This window comes from Cyclopterus lumpus, chromosome 17, assembly GCF_009769545.1.
Source record: "Cyclopterus lumpus isolate fCycLum1 chromosome 17, fCycLum1.pri, whole genome shotgun sequence".
NCBI lineage: Eukaryota > Metazoa > Chordata > Actinopteri > Perciformes > Cyclopteridae > Cyclopterus > Cyclopterus lumpus.
The window spans coordinates 20,853,719-20,873,186 of record NC_046982.1 but is presented as its reverse complement, the minus strand read 5'-3'; the positions used below and the strand labels follow the sequence as shown (position 1 = coordinate 20,873,186).

At 41.8% G+C, this 19,468-nt stretch overlaps 1 protein-coding gene across 1 annotated transcript in view; it reads right to left on the bottom strand.

Moving 5' to 3' along the window:
- The window catches only part of b4galt2 (UDP-Gal:betaGlcNAc beta 1,4- galactosyltransferase, polypeptide 2), a 109,989-nt gene that overhangs the window by 68,625 nt on the left and 21,896 nt on the right, over positions 1 to 19,468 (bottom strand). The window contains exon 2 of the mRNA XM_034555208.1: positions 1,541 to 1,659. Within this exon, the coding sequence (XP_034411099.1) occupies positions 1,541 to 1,659 (119 nt within the window). The remainder of the gene's footprint in view (positions 1 to 1,540; positions 1,660 to 19,468) is intronic.

Sequence of the window (19,468 nt, the reverse complement as noted above, 5' to 3'; positions counted from 1 at the left end):
TGTACTAGTGTGAGTAAGTATATGTACTAGTGTGAGAGAGTATATGTACTAGTGAGTGAGAGTATATGTACTAGTGAGTGAGAGTATATGTACTAGTGTGAGTGAGTATATGTACTAGTGAGTGAGAGTATATGTACTAGTGTGAGTGAGTATATGTACTAGTGAGTGAGAGTATATGTACTAGTGTGAGTGAGTATATGTACTAGTGTGAGTGAGTATATGTACTAGTGAGTGAGTATATGTACTAGTGAGAGAGTATATGTACTAGTGTGAGTGAGTATATGTACTAGTGTGAGTGAGTATATGTACTAGTGAGTGAGTATATGTACTAGTGAGAGAGTATATGTACTAGTGAGTGAGTATATGTACTAGTGTGAGTGAGTATATGTACTAGTGAGTGAGAGTATATGTACTAGTGTGAGTGAGTATATGTACTAGTGAGAGAGTATATGTACTAGTGTGAGTGAGTATATGTACTAGTGTGAGTGAGAGTGTATGTACTAGTGTGAGTGAGTATATGTACTAGTGAGTGAGTATATGTACTAGTGAGTGAGTATATGTACTAGTGTGAGTATATGTACTAGTGAGTGAGAGTATATGTACTAGTGTGAGTGAGTATATGTACTAGTGAGAGAGTATATGTACTAGTGTGAGTGAGTATATGTACTAGTGTGAGTGAGTGTATATGTACTAGTGAGTGAGTATATGTACTAGTGAGAGAGTATATGTACTAGTGTGAGTGAGTATATGTACTAGTGTGAGTGAGTATATGTACTAGTGAGTGAGTATATGTACTAGTGAGAGAGTATATGTACTAGTGTGAGTGAGTATATGTACTAGTGTGAGTGAGTATATGTACTAGTGAGTGAGTATATGTACTAGTGAGAGAGTATATGTACTAGTGAGTGAGTATATGTACTAGTGTGAGTGAGTATATGTACTAGTGAGTGAGAGTATATGTACTAGTGTGAGTGAGTATATGTACTAGTGAGAGAGTATATGTACTAGTGTGAGTGAGTATATGTACTAGTGTGAGTGAGAGTGTATGTACTAGTGTGAGTGAGTATATGTACTAGTGAGTGAGTATATGTACTAGTGAGTGAGTATATGTACTAGTGTGAGTATATGTACTAGTGAGTGAGAGTATATGTACTAGTGTGAGTGAGTATATGTACTAGTGAGAGAGTATATGTACTAGTGTGAGTGAGTATATGTACTAGTGTGAGTGAGAGTATATGTACTAGTGAGAGTATATGTACTAGTGTGAGTGAGTATATGTACTAGTGTGAGTGAGAGTATATGTACTAGTGTGAGTGAGTATATGTACTAGTGAGTGAGTATATGTACTAGTGAGTGAGTATATGTACTAGTGAGTGAGACACAGACACAGACACAAACACAGACACAGACACACACACACACACACAGACACAGACACACACACACACACACACACACAGACAGACAGACAGACAGACAGACAGACAGACAGACAGACACACACACACACACACACACACACACACACACACACACCCACCTTCCACCGCGGCCGGCAGTCGGGCGGCGTGTAGCGGCCTCCGTCCGTCACGTTGGGGTTCTCCCTCTGCACTCGCTCCATCGTCATCTGGGAGCCGAACTCGATCAGCAGGCGGCCCACTGAGGAAAGGAAAGGAAGGAAAGGAAGGGAAGGAAGGAAAGGAAGGAAGCGTTAGCTTGGACGACGAAGAGGAAACGACGAGGACGGAAGAAGATAAAAACCGATGAGGAAGAAAGCGAGAGAGGGAACGAGGGACGTGGGGAGCGAGCGAGCGTTCAGCTTCAAAGCAACGTGTGGAGACACAATCTGCATAATGCAGCAATAATAAGATGCGCAGGCTTTGAGGAACATGTCTTCCTACAAAATAAAAGACTTTGAAGGTAATTACGCCGCTCCGTGATGAAGCCACGGCCACCGTGTTTCATCCCTGCACATCTATTCGTCGTTCCTTTTGAGTGCCGACGGATCAAATGACGTGCACGTGCACGTGATCGCGGGGCTCAAGACTAATTTGAAAAAAGAAAAGAAGAAGAGTCGGCTTTCAAATCGTTAAAATGTACGAGCGAGCTTTTGCAGTTTAAAGATCATAAAGAAATGACACGTGAAATGTACTAGGAGCTTCTTGACCTCTTGACCTCAGCCGCACGCCGCCGTTTTGACAACCGGTTTTGAACTTCTCGTTACGATGAGCTCCGGTCTCGCCGCCTCCTCGCATGTGTGTTGTTGTTGTTGTTGTTGTTGTTGTTGTTGTTGTTGTTGTTGTGAGTCGAAAAAGACGGCGGTTCAAGAGGTCAGAGTGGAAGAAGCTTTTAACCTAAACACTGACGACATCCTTACATTACTCAGACACAGAAGACATGAATAATACAAAGTGTGTTAGTGTGTGTGTGTGTGTGTGTGTGTGTGTGTGTGTGTGTGTCTAAAGAGAGACATGCAAGAAAGAAAGGGAGAATGTGGGTTTTATGATTATGTTGGTGAAGGGCGAAGTGATAAACGAGAGCTCTAAAGTGCGGTAGGTTGATAGCTGTGCAATTATCTCACATGCACGCACGCACACACACGCACACACACACACACACACAATACATATCTCATGCTTATCTATGTGGTGATATTACAGTAATACATTCTAATCACGCTGCATGATCACTCTATCTGGGACACCCGCTGCACTTTGGGGGATACATCCCTGCTTTGTCTGCAAATATACTCTCACACACACACACACACACACACACACACACACACACACACACACACACACACACTAATAATGGACAAAATCTCTCAGCAATTAGGTTAGTGGCTAATGTACCAACACAATACACAGAGCAGACCTGAGGCTGTAAGCACTGTAAGCACACACACACACACACACACACACACACACACACACACAGTCTTGCTGCATCCATCCACCGAACGCTTTCTTCCCGTCTGAGATTGTTTGATGTGTTCTGCCCCTCTCTCTCCCCATCGTTCATATATCAAAGCTAAAAGATCACTGAAATATTAAAAAAAAGAACCAGTGGTTCTGAAAATGGGATCCATGTGTGGAGGTTTTAACTGGTCCACCTGGTCCCTGGTCTGAGACCCCCAAACAAGCAGAAAGCAGGGCAGTCTAATCGGTGTCGTGAATGGAGTCTGTGTGTCTACTGTATCGCTGCAGGAGGATTTATTCCGGTTGGTTTTTGTCCCGGTGAGACCGACTGGGAAGAGGTGGAGCTTCACGCTGCCTCTGTTGATGTTCTCTCTGTATCCGGGTCGGTTGGATTGGGTCCCACAACCCTCAGGTGCCTTTTGAATAGATGCACATCTGTTTAGTCCGTTTTGGATTCGGAGGTGCAGAACAATCTGCAGAAAACTTCATTCAAATCTTTGACCCGACAGCTGACGGTTAAGTTGCATTGTGGGTAACGCAAGCGCCAGGTGGGTGGAGTCCGCTTTTTAGAGAATTTAAAACGGCTTTCAAATTGATTTGTCACTACGTGGTCCCACTGTGGTTAAGGTGGAACGAAGCATCGTGCTGAACACTGTATTTACCGTCTAAAACGATGCTCTGCAGAACATAACAGACACTTTGAAACACATGTCTTTGCTCAGCGATTGCAATCAAATATTTCATCTTCAGGAAGCCGATGCCAAATCCACGGCAACAAAACATCGCGTTTGTGATTTAAAATCTGAAGAAAAAGAGAAATAAAGTGAACGGAACAAACTTTATTCACCCTCTAAAGTCCGACCGCCGCGGCACCGCCGGGTCCTTAACGAGTCTCACGGTTCTGACCATCTGACCACAGGAAGTGACACGACAGGCCGGCTCCCCCCCCCTCCTGGAGAGACCGGTCCTCCCCCCCCCTCCTGGAGAGACCGGTCCTCCCTACTCCCCCTCCCCCCTCCTGGAGAGACCGGTCCTCCCCCCCTCCTGGAGAGACCGCTCCTCGCCCCCCCCTCCTGGAGAGACCGGTCCTCCCTACTCCCCCTCCCCCCTCCTGGAGAGACCGGTCCTCCCCCCCCTCCTGGAGAGACCGCTCCTCCCTACTCCCCCCTCCTGGAGAGACCGGTCCTCCCTACTCCCCCTCCCCCCTCCTGGAGAGACCGGTCCTCCCCCCCCTCCTGGAGAGACCGGTCCCCCCCCCCCCCCCTCCTGGAGAGACCGCTCCTCCCTACTCCCCCCTCCTGGAGAGACCGGTCCTCCCTACTCCCCCTCCCCCCTCATGAAGAGACCGGTCCTCGCCCCCCCTCCTGGAGAGACCGGTCCTCCCCCCCTCCTGGACAGACCGGTCCCAAACATCCAGTCATCTGTTTGTGTGAGTATATATCTATGTATAGATCCCGGTGTGTGTGTGTGTGTGTGTGTGTGTGTGTGTGTGTGTGTGTGTGTGTGTGTGTCCAACATCAATACTTTTGGATTGATGACAGCACAGCTATCAGGGTCTCAACACAATATTAACTACTGTCTGTATGTAAACTATCAATTAAAAATCAATAGAGAATCAATACAGCATCACAAAACGATATGATAACAAGTGTCGATATTTTCTTTCACCCTTACAAAAATGTAACAAGAGACACGACTATTGCACACACACACACACACAACACACACACACACACATCCCACAAGTCAAGAGATACCAAATAAGAGAGAATAGAGTTAAAATTAAAAGAATGAATTCCTTTCTTTTATGCATAATAAAATGTTTTGGCTGCGCGTGAAGATGAATCAACCCCGACTCCCAAAGTAAGAAACAACGTTTTTTTTAAAATTCTGATGCATGTGCTGCTGACGCCAAATTGAAACCAACTGCACAAATTCTGTTTTGTGAAAACATGATTTATTCAGAAGTTTCAATCAATTCACTTTTGGAACATAAACTCGATTCCTGCTTTTCTCCTTTGCGGCAACACGAGGCTGAAACCGACGGGTTCCCCGCAGCGCTGAGAGACTAAACTGCTGCGCAAAAAAGACTTATTTAAAAAAATAAAAAATAGACCGTAAAATATAGCCGTGAAACAAAACTACAATTTGATCAAATTTACTGAGGAGCCTGAAGTGTTTTCTATGTCAGGAAACACGGAGGATGGGTGGTTGGAACCGGGCCAATGAAGCTGAGGCGTTCCCAACTTCTTGCGGTCTTATAGATTCTTCACGGTGAATAAATAAAATAAATGTATATTTTGTTCACACACACACACACACACACACACAGAGTGTATCGTGTGTTCTGGTGTTCACAAACGAGCCCTAAACGTTATCAATGAGTGGGAGATTTCCAGCTGATGAAAGTAGAACACTTCAGTTACGAGTAAATCGAGTCTGGAGACGGAGCCGGTTCTGAAGCGGTACTTCATGTTCTCTTCATGGTCGTGGATCATTACCCCCCCAAAAAAACGGGCGAGGCAAAGAAACACACAACAACACTCGAACCCACGCGCACAGTATGTGTTTGTGTTCTGAGGCGGAGGAAGTTGGAAGTCTGAGGGGGGGGGGGGGCATGAAACAGATGGAGGACGCCATCGCATCCTGGCACGAGGAACCGGGCGTGAGAAAGAAAACGGGAAGACAAAGACGACACGAGGAGTAAATAAAAAAGGAAGGAAAGAGGGAGGATACTATTTTGGAGATAGAAGGACGGCAGTGGGAGAATAAAAAAGGACCCAGAGAGAGAGAGAGAGAAATGCATTCGCTGGAGAAACAGTGGAATATAACACTATTTTTATAAAAATAATGCTATGAATATTATGTGATAATAGTTTACGTGACGCGTTTGTTTCCAGGATAAATCAAAAAGGCGGTACCGACTTATTTCAGCCTCTTCATCTCAGTTGTTCGGTTACTTTAAAGGTGAATTAGCATTAGAAGTTGAACATTTCCTGTTACCGTACGAGGGTAAAATACATACATTTCTGCAAATGTATTGCACGTTTTTTCGATATTGTAAATATTGCGTTAATATGGAATATTTTACTACACGATTTACCCAACAGCAACAATGCAAATAATAAAGCTTTCCATTCCAATTCACAAACTAAAATCCAGAAAAAAAACTTCCTCAATCACAGGAATAGAAGAAGCAGAAACAAGCATTGTGTTTTTGTTTTTTTTAATCACATTGACTGCTGTTCAGCTGCCAATTATGCAAACCAAATCCTTGATTATCATCATCCTACTAATCTGGAATTAATCTATTCCAAGTAATCTAGGGACAGCATGCCACAGTAAAGCCGCGCTGTGCGCTGGCTCTACGGAGCACACGGGCCTGTATTTTCCCTAGATGCTGTTTTTGGCATGATTTTGGACTGTTCTCCCTATTACATGATATCAAATCTGCATGACTGGCAGTGGAGACGGCACCAGCATGCCAGCATGTGTGTGTGTGTGTGTGTGTGTGTGTGTGTGTGTGTTTTTGGCGGTAGAGCTACAGGTCTCACTGCCACTGTCCAGCTGGCACAATGATGTGGTAGTTGGCAAATATGCTAAAAAACACAGACGCACGCACGCACACACACACACACACACACACACACACACACACACACACACACACACACACACACACACACACACACACACGTTACAAACGCTATTCTCGGAAGAATCAGTATCGTGAATGAGCTGTAGAGACTCCAAGGTCACGATGCTGCCAGAGAACAGTGTGGCTCGGCGTGGTCGGACATGAAATGTGGTGCCGGCCGGGTTCAGGCTGCGATGTGGACTCGACTTTTCATGCTTCCAGGACAATTCAGCTCAAAATAACACTGCGAAATATATTCATCGTTGGTTTAAAATTCACATTTTAAGAGATTAACAAGTAAAAGTGAGGCAATGTAAAAGAGCAACTGCATCAACCGCTGGTGGTAATATTGACATTTCTTCCAAAAATGTATTCAAATCTGTATTTTATTTTATAAGAAAAAGCAGCATCTTAAAACCGAGCTAATCTCACAAGACTCGACCGGTCGGGATTACGTCATGAATTAAAGAAAAAAAAACATGAATCACAGCGGCCTCCTCGCCTCTCTCCCTACGCCATCTATCGTTTAATTTTTTTTTAGCACTTTTTTTTAAGCACATTACAACATCTGGTGAATCCGCGTTAACGACTGATTATCTTTCGTTAGCAATGTGGTTTTCCCGCGCGGTGACACGAGTGACTAGACGAGGCATTGAGTTGTTTAATTCTCCTCATTTGGAAATGGCTTGTTGGCGGGCTAACATTAGCTTGCTAATTCCATCGTGTTTCCTTGCTAACGTGAGACTGAGTCGCTGCTGCTCGCAACAAGGAGACGACAGACGGCTGCTCTGCCGCTGGGGTTTGCGTTAGCTAACCGCTCCTCCAGGTGACAGGGATTGAGCTGGAGGGTCTGCGGGTGTAATTCTTTTCTCATACAGTTCTGTACTGCATGCCATATCACTATTTTTTTAAGCTAACGTAGCTGTCATATTTGTCAACGCCGCATCAATGCTTTTTAAGCTCTTTGACAACTTTTTCTTTGCATTTTTGGCTCAGACCAAAAGGGGTGTTGAATGTTTTGTGACTTTGTACTGAACTGAAAGCGTGCACAATGTGAGCTCGATAACATCTAACATTTGTATAGTATAGCCTGTTTGTCACACCAGCACGTATTTATTCCAGAGAGAATTTTAAAACATATTTCAAAATACAGCCACAGGAGAAAAGAGCTGTTTTCAGGCTGATTTTGGAGGCACAAAAATGCAGTTATTTCACCTCATAAAAAGGCAAATCGGATATAAAAATGTGACGACGGCTACCAGATGGATGTGGACGACGCAGTGTCAGTGCATCAATATCCCTCTTGCTCACGTCCGTCTTGATCTCACTCTACTTTAATCTCTTTTATTTCTTTTCTCCCTGGGATTTTCTTTCTTCCGTCCGTCACCATTAAAAGGCTATCCAAATACGTCTGACTGCTCTGAAATGCTAAACACACACACACACACACACACACACACACACACACACACACACAGGCTTCAGACGCACGCCGCGGTACACCTGACGTCTTGAAAGAAACCAAATCAATTCAAAGCAGCCATGCCTTAGGTGGACAAATGAAGATGGACAAATAGGGACACAAACACAATTTAAGTTAAAGTGCTGATGGAAATAAGATCAAATGGAAGAGGAATAGAGGAGCGACTGGGAAACCGGAATCTGGGAAGAGCTTTTAGTTCAGTGCCATTGAAGGGACGCAATAATCAAGAGTGTTTTTAATTTTGAATCTTGTTAAAAGCCAAGCCGTAAGTCATATTAAAACATAAGAAAAAAAGATATAAAGGGATGGATAAACACACACAAAGAGACAGAGGAGACTTGGACTTTGAATGAAGATGAACTGAGGGAAAAATAAAAATAATTTATGTATCAAAAACTAATGGAATGTTCATTAAAAATGTAGCTAAATCCCTAAATTGAATGTATCCCTTCATTAAATCATCAGTGAAATGTTCCCTCTAAAAGTGGTTTCATAGTGGCTCATTGTTTAATGATTTTACACTCCCACGGCAATTATAATGAGTGCAAAATGACTTAATGACTGTGAAGGTAAAGTGCAGGCGACATGTTTTCCTTTGAGAGCCTTGCAACTACAATATAAACACAACGGTTTCAGTGTTTCTCAACCCTGGACCATTTCTTTTTTTTCGTCACTTACTTTAACTCAATTTGGGGAAACGAGTAAAGAAACAAGTCATCCACTACCTGTGTCAGAAACTCGCAGCTACTGTAGCAGAAACACCTCAATGAATCAAAAGTCAGGCATCACAACAAAAAAAAAGAGTCACGGATTAATTTTCACGGAAAACACCAGAAATGGAAAAATAAATGATGATTTCAACCGTAGTGTTGATTATATATTTTGTATCAGTACGATATACGATATAGTGTGTAGGAAGCATACAAGTAGCATCGTGAGCTCTAATAGCAAAGTTTTTGGAAAAAGCCACGTTATCGAGTTGATATTGTAGGCTTGACTATCGGTGCTTTTACAACATATTTACCAAAAAGGGATTTATTTTTGCTCAGAAGAGCTAGAACAGAAAATGACATCACTTTACTGGAAAGCCGCTTTAATAACCAGGAAAAAGACAACACGCCATATATGACGATATCCATCCAAAATCTGAAACCTCATCCTCTCAAGCCTCAAATCGCAGTATCGATGTAATATTAATGTGTAGCTCAGCCCAAGTCGGGGTGATGTCACACCAACATCATGCTCAAGCACATCTGAACACTCCTGTTGGAATCAATCCAGCCGTCTTACAGGGCATAACGCCCCAAAAGAGAATGCTTCAGGTCTTTTTTCTTCTGTTCTTCAGCTCTAGTGATGTGTGATCTATAATCAATAATGTGCCTGAAAGCAAAACGCAACGCTGCTCCTCTGCTAGCGCGATGCTTCGGCTATGTGGGACGTGGAGACGTGAGATCCTGACCGTGCCCGTTATTAATCCATATTTACGGATATGGATCATTATATTTACCCTTCTAGATACTAAATGGGAACGAAGCTTACAGATTTACGACTCTACAGCTGCAAAAATAATGGTGATGTACAGCTGATGGCTATGTTTCTTCTTCTTTTTAAAAAGGAAATCTGTTCCGCAGTTCAGTCACGTCTACACGTATTAACTTTGGAAGACGCTTTTCTCCAAAGCAACTCACAAACGAGGGAGAATCTAAGCCACGCTAGATGAAATACAATAGATATTTAATAAATGCAAATTTTTTTAATTACCAAGCAATAACAAAATATGTCCAATCAGATTTTTTTCACAGTGAAAATACATGCATTAAAAGTTGTATTTTCACTGTGAAAAATCAGACTACAGTCAGTGTGCCCAGAGTAATAAACACGGACTGATGAACATAACAAGTAATAAGTGTTCCTTCATAATGGGGATGAAACAAATGAAAAAGGCTAATGAGTTTATGTGAATCATTAAAGTCCCAACTAGTCCCAAAAGAAAATGTTATTAAGCGGAGCTGCAGGCGACGCAGAGGACGACGCGGAGAAGCACCCCGAGGAGAGACGGGAAGCCGGCGGTTAGAGAGCCTCAGTCTCTCCAGTCTGGACTTCCACACACCCGAGGTCGCTCACGTTCCCCTCTCTCCGTCCATAAACACGACTCCCCCCCCCCAAAAAAAGGTCTTCTGAATCTCTTATTCAGCGACCTGCACACGTTAATGATTCATGCTTTGAGCTGTACTTTAAATCAGCACTCAGCCGCCGCAGTTAAAAGCTGGTTGAGTTTGACCCCGACAGCACATTTGAGGTCTTGTTTCTATTTTGATTTTATTTTTTATGTGCGTTTCTGCATTTTTATATTCAAACAATACTGTAAAAATGTAAAAGGAAAAAAATACATCAATTAATTTTTTAAGAACCTTTTCTATTCCAAAACTTGACAGGAGAAAGAAAGTGGACTTTAGAGTTTATACACACACACACACACACACACACACACACACACGTGTGATCTGCAGCTGATGATGAGGATTTTTATCTGTAGGACTTTGAGAGAACACACACCTTAACCAATTCAATTATACACACACACACACGCCGCTCAATAACAATATATCTTAAGCCTTGAAAACAAATGAGCTCTTTTCACTTCAAAACAACAACAATATTCACAGAATCCAACAGAAGAAAAAATACTAAATTGAAACCGCGTCCGGCGATCCGAGAGGACGCAGAAACACAGCAATGGAGAGATAATTAATGCACCTGCAGGAATAACAGGGAGAGAGTTATATATCCCATTAAAAAGTAAGAAAATAGATCTTGTTATTATTTAGCAGTGATGATATTGGCTAGTTACGCTGGGCACGCAGAGCTTATTTAAGAGTCTAGTCCACTTATTCTCTTTGAAACATCGGTTTGGTGTAAACCCACATTCAGAGGCACATTCACCAAGTGACACACTGCCCACACACTGCCCACGCACACCACACACACACACACACACACACACACACCCACACACAACGCACACACACACACACACACACACCACACACACACACCCACACACAACGCACACACACACACACACCACACACACACACACAAGCTGATTTAACTGATGTAACTGCAGGAGGAGGAGGAGGCCAACAAAGGAGAAATACAAAGCTGAGGAAAGTGGGAGAGAGAGATGTACTGAGAGAGAGAGAGAGAGAGAGAGAGAGAGAAGAGAGAGAGAGAGATGAATGGTCAGGAAAGGGAGGGCAGGGGAGAGGAGGATGAAGAGAGAAGAAGGACAGAAGGCTTCTTTTGTTTCCTCTTCATCAGCAGCTGTCCTGTTCTCACTGTTCAACATGCTCTTTCATACCCAGCCATGAGAGAGAGAGAGAGAGAGAGAGAGAGAGAGAGAGAGAGAGAGAGAGAGAGAGAGAGAGAGAGAGAGAGAGAGAGAGAGAGAAAGAGCGAGAGACTACTGGTCGTCAGCACAGTAAACTGATCTCCTGCTGTCTTTGTTCTCCGTATCTTTCCCTCCTGAGGAAACCAGAGAGACTGCAGCGTGATGTCAATCATCCGAACAGACGAACAAACATGGTGGATGTGGCAGCGGGGTGTGGCTAGGCTCAGCTGCAGAGTGGGTGGAGCGGGGGTGTGGTTCAGGGAACAGCGTCATGATGTGTAAATGAGCCTCACCTGGGATCAATTATGTTCTGTGTTCCATATAAGAACAGGAGTAGCTGGAGAGGAGGGAGAGCGGGTAGCGGAGGCCCGGATCGGTCGCTACCAGAAGCGTGACAAATAAATAAAAACGGTTACTGCCCTCACAATTGTGAAGTAATACCATTAGTAATACCATTAGTAATACCATGAGTAATACCATCAGTAATACCATGAGTAATACCATGAGTATACCATAAGTAACACCATAAGTAATACCATGAGTAATACCATCAGTAATACCATGAGTAATACCATCAGTAATACCATGAGTAATACCATACGTAATACCATGAGTAACACCATAAGTAATACCATTAGTAATACCATCAGTAATACCATGAGTAATACCATAAGTAATGCCATGAGTAACGCCATAAGTAACGCCATCAGTAACACCATGAGTAATACCATGAGTAATACCATAAGTAATACCATGAGTAATACCATGAGTAATACCATAAGTAATACCATAAGTAATACCATGAGTATACCATAAGTAATACCATGAGTATACCATAAGTAATGCCATGAGTAACGCCATAAGTAACGCCATCAGTAACACCATCAGTAACACCATGAGTAATACCATGAGTAATAACATGAGTAATACCATGAGTAATACCATCAGTAATACCATGAGTAATAACATAAGTAATACCATGAGTAACACCATGAGTAACACTATGAGTAATACCATGAGTAACACTATGAGTAATACCATGAGTAACACCATGAGTAACACTATGAGTAATACCATGAGTAACACTATGAGTAATACCATGAGTAACACCATGAGTAACACCATGAGTAATACTATGAGTAATACCATGAGTAATACCATGAGTAATACCATAAGTAATACCATAAGTAATATCATGAGTAATACCATGAGTAATACCATGAGTAATACCATAAGTAATACCATGAGTAATACCATGAGTAATACCATGAGTAATACCATAAGTAAGACCAATTCAAGTGCCACTGAAGTGCTAATCGGTTTTTATTCAAGGTGTAGTCTGAAAAGTTGTGTTTTTAGAACTTATTTATTGAACTTCGACCTTTCGTTCCACATCCAGTTGAAAGTTCAGCCAAACTGAAAGTAGAAAAAAAGCGAGAAATGGAAATCTATTCATCTTTGTTTTGGCTTTTCTTTAACTCGTAGTCAGTGAGGCTTCTTGCTAAAGTACCGCCACTTTATCACCACGCCGTCGCTGCACGCCGGTTTAGGTTGCTTAGTAACGACCGGAGGACCTTGAATAAAAGGATAACGGTGCCAAAATGTTTTGAGATGCAACATGTGAGGAGGAAGAGTGACGCTCTCTTCAACGTGTCACGTTTTCATCCCGTCGTAATCTGCTTCGCCGAATACATTTCGGAGGGAATCCGAGCACCGGACTTTACTCACTGGAGTTCCAGCTTGTTTTCTTGTTGTTGAACGGAAGTCGAATGGATTCGGTGTGCTATAAAAACTTCATCAAGGTGTTAAAGTCTTTTTAAAAGTTATTTAAAGTTATCCAAGCCTTAGTCATACCGAGGATCCATGAATCCGCGGGGGGTCCTGAAGCGCTGCAACCCCACTTCGTGATTCAGGCTAATAAGGTTGGCGGAATTTCTCCACTCGCATGGATTTTTCGCATGGAAACCGGCGCGCCTCTCGTGGTAAACTGATCTTTCTACCTTGTGCGCCGCAAGCTACACAACAACAACAAAGCCTTCAGGTCTCGGGCTCAGATTCACAGTGCGAGGGGGTCCGTTCATCTGGGACTTTACTGTTCGTGTTTCTTCTTCTTTATTTCCCTTTGATGTTTTTGATGAATTATTAATACTGTTTGGTGTACTTTTCTTCTGACTAATACTTTTCTCGGTGAATGCATTGCCACATTTTCGAGGCAACGTGTTGTGTCAAATATGTCCGCCAGCTGCATGAAAGAAATATGAGTGAGGAGCAGCATTTGAACGTGATGTATTGCCAGACATTTGCTGACGCAGGTGTTTTGGGGGGCCGATATTCAAATGCCAGCCTGTCACGTACCGCTGCCAGAATGCATCGTGCGACATTGTTACATCACTGTGTCCTCCGGTTATCTTTATACAGTATTCATAGTTTGTCATAAGCCATTTTTTTGACGTCTTGATCTTAAATGGGGGGGGGGGGGGTATCGACAAACACAGCTCAGCTCGGTAGGTAGGAGGCTGTTACGGGGGACAAGTCGTCGGTTTGAACATTGCCGCAGCGACAGGAACTATTTCATCACTTCATAAACAATCAGCAGTGAAACATCTGCAAACGGGGAGGAGTTATGTAACCGCAAACGACAAAAAAAAACCCCAAAAAACAGAGCCGGAGGTCTGAGGATAACAGATGCCAGACATGAGCATGGGTTGGGAAAGGGTGCATCGCTCTTTGTCTGCCGAGCCCTGCAAACAGGGACCACAGACTGTTTGTGACAGCACAAGCGGCACATTAGCATAGCCCGAGCTCTGTGAGAAGCGATAAGCTACGTGGCTATGACGATCGCAGGTGATGGATGGATGGACGGAAATGAAGGCAAAGGGGGAATTAGAAAGGGTAAAACATGCAGGTGCCGACAGAGTCACATTAAATTAGCTACTGGGGTTAAAAACAAACGTGTGTTTCCGATTATATCGTATCACTCTGTCCGTATTGAGAAGTGAAACTATCGTTTTCTGGGAGCTATATAATGCAGCCTGGGAAATTTGTAATAACAAAGTATAATAATTATTTGTGTTGCAAGACAGTGTAACTGCAAAAAACAACATTTCCATTGCCTCTAACCCTTTAATGGTAAAAGTATACGTAGAATACATGAGTTTGAGGGGTTTTCAGATGCAAGACAGTTTATAGTCTCGAGATAGGATATTGTAAAGTTATCCCACTAACAATATTTCTTTCCTCCCGTGGGATGATTGTGAGGTAGCAGCAGTAGGAAAGGCTGTTCATATTATAAAAAGGCAATGATTCCTATAAAAGGTCCCATGAAATGAAAAGGTGAGATTGTCATGTCCTATAAAGCAGGTTGAGGTGCTATATAAATACTGTGAAAGTGAACACACTGCATCTGCGCACTAAAATGGTGCATACACGGCGCTAAAAAAATGCGCTAAAAATGGCGCTAATAAACATCGCTAAAACGGCGGTAAAGCGGTGCTAAAAAATGACGCTAAACAGCGCTAAAATGGCGGTTAAACAGCGCTAAAAAACAGCGCTAAAACGGCGCTAAGAACCAGCGCTAAAACGATGCTAAAAAACAGCGCTAAATTGGTGGTAAAGCGGTGCTAAAAAATGGCGCTAAACAGCGCTAAAATGGCGGTTAAACAGCGCTAAAAAACTGTGCTAAAACGGCGCTAAGAACCAGCGCTAAAACGGTGCTAAAAAACAGGGCTAAATTGGTGCTAAAAACAGCGCTAAAACAGCACATTTCAGACAGAGGGAGAACACAAGTATATTTAGACAGACGGTATGAGAAAAAAATTGTTTTTTGAACATCAAAGACGGTTTTTTTTAAAAACCCAAAACACAAGTACGGACCTGGAAGTGAGCATGATATGTCTCCTTTAAAATCAATCGTCACGGGTCGTTTTAATTGTTGATTCTTTCATTCAGGCCTGACGAGATACAGTTTTAATGCTGTGATAATATACTGTATGTATTATTATGACGTGCACAATAAATCCCCTTTCAGCAATCACAGTATTACTACTAATTAATTGAGTTTTTCTCCAACCCGTCACGGCTTCTTGACTCAACAGTTTAACACCTTTTTTTTTTTTTTTGTAAGTAGCTTAATCACATTTCAGATTCTGCATCCAACCGGCTATTTTTCTGCCAAAAGACGCTGGCAGAAGTGACAGTTTGATCAGAGTGAAAATCTGGCTTTGGGATTTCGTGGTCCCGACCGCACAGATCCCATCCAACGACGGTCTCTGGCGATCAAATCAGTGGCAAAAGAGAAAGAAAAAATAGACGTTTAAGTATTTAATTGCTCGTCTGCATATCAGTAAATATAGAGTTGTTCTCTGGAGGTCAAGTTGTATTAATCTGGGCATGCGATAGTTGGAATGCACACTGGCCATGAATAAAAGTGCTTGTGCCACGTGGTTTTCTAATTGAATCAAACACAATTCCAGTAGTTTTCAAGAATAAATACAGTTGAACTCGCTGGGTATATATTTGTTATATATTCTCCAACAAGACGGGTCCATGTGAGAAGATGATTACTTTGCATCGCCGCTTGACATCAGATGCGTATCCGAGTATCACAGCAGGGGGGTCGGAGAGGAGGGTACCTAGAGTGCGGCGGCTACGTCGAAGGCAATATCACTTATGGATTCAGCATTTCAACTCTAACCATTGCGAGAGCAGACATTAATCCTCTTAAACATTCTGTATTTCATGAATTTATGTATTCTTGTTTGAGTCTGAAATGATAATGAATGATTTCAGATGCCTGTTGAGCAACAATTAGATGAATTACATTAAATATCGGTGTGCATTCATAGCCACTGGAGGAATACATGAACATGTACTCAAGTATTGTATCCGACTACAAAAAATGGAGGCACTTTTGCTAAATTTTAGTCTTTTCTTTTCACGCCACGTTCTGCACTATATTTATTTGACAGTTTTGGTAGTTATTTTACTAATTAAGATTTTTTTTGCACACAAATCATACAAAGAGCTCATAAAATACTATGTTTTGTTTCTAAGTAAAACTACCCAAAAGTTCATACTATTACGGTTAAAATCACAATTCGATTGACAGAATTATTTGGCAACTATTTTAAATATAATTTCCTTTATTAAGAAAAAAAATGCAAAACATGTCATGATTACGTCTTCTCAAATGTGAGGACTTTGAGCCATTTGGTTTTTACTTTTAAAACTAGTAAACTCACATACTTTAACATTTTGGTTGATTCCCTACGCTCTCATCGACACAGGCAGCTGTTTTCAGCGTAAAAATAAATAAATATAATTAACGATTAGAGACTAGCTGGTGAATATAGTGGCTATTAAGTAGCTGAAGAGCCAGATATTTCTCTCAGGAGTATGCGGAGAGCAAAAAATAAATAAAAAAGAGCTGGAAAGAGAGCGAATATTGCACTCGCATTCCCAAAGCAGCCAAAAGCATGACTTACAAATTAATGCTAATGTTTCTCTTGTGTCTAATAAGGCGACTGTTTGCTTAAATATTCTTCATCTTAGCTTTAGAGGTGTTGCGTTCACGGTTTGTCGTTTCCAAGTGACTTAAAAAGACAGTAATAGGCAGGTTTAATCGTTTCAAAACGTATTTTTGATTTGATAGGCCACCTAAAGAGATTACATTTAAATAATTTGCGGCAATAAAATGAAAAAAGGAAAACAGGGTGGTTCATTTGTTAAAATAGACTTCTATCTGTGACCACCATTAACTCATTTTCTATCACGTCACCAATACACAAACCCCATCATCTCACCTCCTATCAGTCTTAAGGAGTGTAAGACGCCGTATTGTTTCTCCAGTAAAGACCACCGGCTGAAGGCACGAGTTACACAGATCCACTCTTTTATTTAGTATTTTATTGGATTGTGCGTCTCTCTCTCGCTCTGCGACCATAAACGTGTCGACGGGATAAACGCATCCTCTTTTTCAAGAGAGAAACGGCGCCGTGAAAACAAGCATTACAACGACAAATAGAATACAAACGGCATTAAGGGTCCAAGATAACGGTCACAAAGGACACCGAAGAGAAGAGAAGAGTATAAATTATATACACTTTCTTTGCGGTTACTATTTCCTTCGTGGTACCCTCCTTTTCCGTCCTCTTGTCGTCTCTTTCAACCACCAGACGGCTTTATGCCCGAGAGCTACAATCCGACCCCGATGAATAATTAGCGATGCGTCTTCAGAAAAAAGTCGGAAAAAAAACTCTAGATCAAAATAAATAAACAAACATACATCAGACTCGTGGCTACTCCGCTTTTAAAACGGAGCAAATAAAAGCAAAGCATGTCCTTTTATTTGAGACGTAAAGCTAAAGTCGCTAACCAACTCCCGTTAGCTCAAAACGTTCTCCGACTTTGTATTCCTGTGCGACTGCAATTTAAATCTGCCCTGTGGATTTTTTCTTGTAAACAAACAAAAGAATACAAAATAAATGGAGCCTAATGTGACCAAGTACTGAAGTCCAAAGCCCTAAAAATATTCAGTTTTACTGTCATGGATGACAAACAACAAAAACAACAAATGGTCAAATTCACAATCTGAAAGCAGATTTTTGGTATTGATGTGTGAAAAATGACTCAAAATAATTAATGGAATATCAAAATAGTTGTGGATTTTCTTTCAATAGACTAACTGATTAATTAAATTCAGTTCCCATATACTGGATTGTATTATATCCAGTAGATATTTAACTTAAAAGGACAGTTAACCCAACATTTCCTCTTCTCTTTAGTGCTATTAATCAAAACTAGTTTCTTAGTTTTGGAGATATCGACCAAAGAGATTGCCTTGTCTCCGATATTAATGGGACGATATGTCACTCTGCTGGTTTTGCCATGTTATTTGACACAATCCAGAGACCTCGTCGTGAGCAGTTTATTGTAGAAACTCCCAACATTGGAGAGAAGGCAGACATCTCTATATATAGCACTACGGCTCAGAAGAAAATATGTATTTTGGTCCCTTTAAAACACAAATAAAAGTATTCAATAATGTCGTACTAAAAGTTGACTAATGACAGAAGGAGCCATTCAAGAGGCGGCGACAACGTACCGAGTCAGTAATTAAAAGCTGCGTACTGTAAAGTGTGATGAGAACACATGGCGCATTACACGGCCTCCGACAGAAAAGTTCGTGGCACGGGAACAACGGCGCCGAGCGCACAGATGGCCGAGGCCCGGTCCAAACGCCGGCGGGCCGATCCGGTATCTTTGTCTAATTAGGGCGAGAGGAAAGAAGGATCGTTTCCAAAGCGTGTGTGTGTGTGTGTGTGTGTGTGTGTGTGTGTGTGTGTGTGTGTGTGTGTGTGTGTGTGTGTGTGTGTGTGTGTGTGGACGAGTCCCAAACCCAAAAGTCTGCGCCCTCAACTAAATATTATGAGTTGAATTCATTTTACTTCTAATTTAAATGCTCCTCTTGTCAATATCTTCTTCTATTTTTTATGCCGCGTGACATGTTTTTAATGTGTAAATAGACTTCCTCGGACCCAACGTAAAGCTTTATTTTAATTATTATTACTTAATTATTGACATTACCTGTTTTTAGAAACAGCTTCAATAGGAACATGATAGTCATAAAGTATAGGAAGACAGTGAATATGTTTATAGATTTTATGTTTCATGTTTAATATATAATGCCAGCCTTGTGGCCTATTTTCTTTCACTATAAAATAGAAAATAGGCCACAAGGCTGGCATTATTCAATTTTTAAATTTTTTTTGTCAACACAAAACATACAATCTATAAACGTATTCACTCCGTCTTTCTATTCTTTCTGACCATCATGTTCCTATTGAAGCTGTCAGTAAAACCTGCATTTCATTTCCATTACTGAACTTATGATGCATTTGTCTAGTCCTTGGGAATCAGAGTCTTGGTCAAAGGAGTCACAGGTTGCAGCCATGCAGCTTATTATTATTATTGTGTGTTTATCACATTCTGGACATTAATGGAAGTCAGCGACACAGACGGATACCCTGCAGTGTACC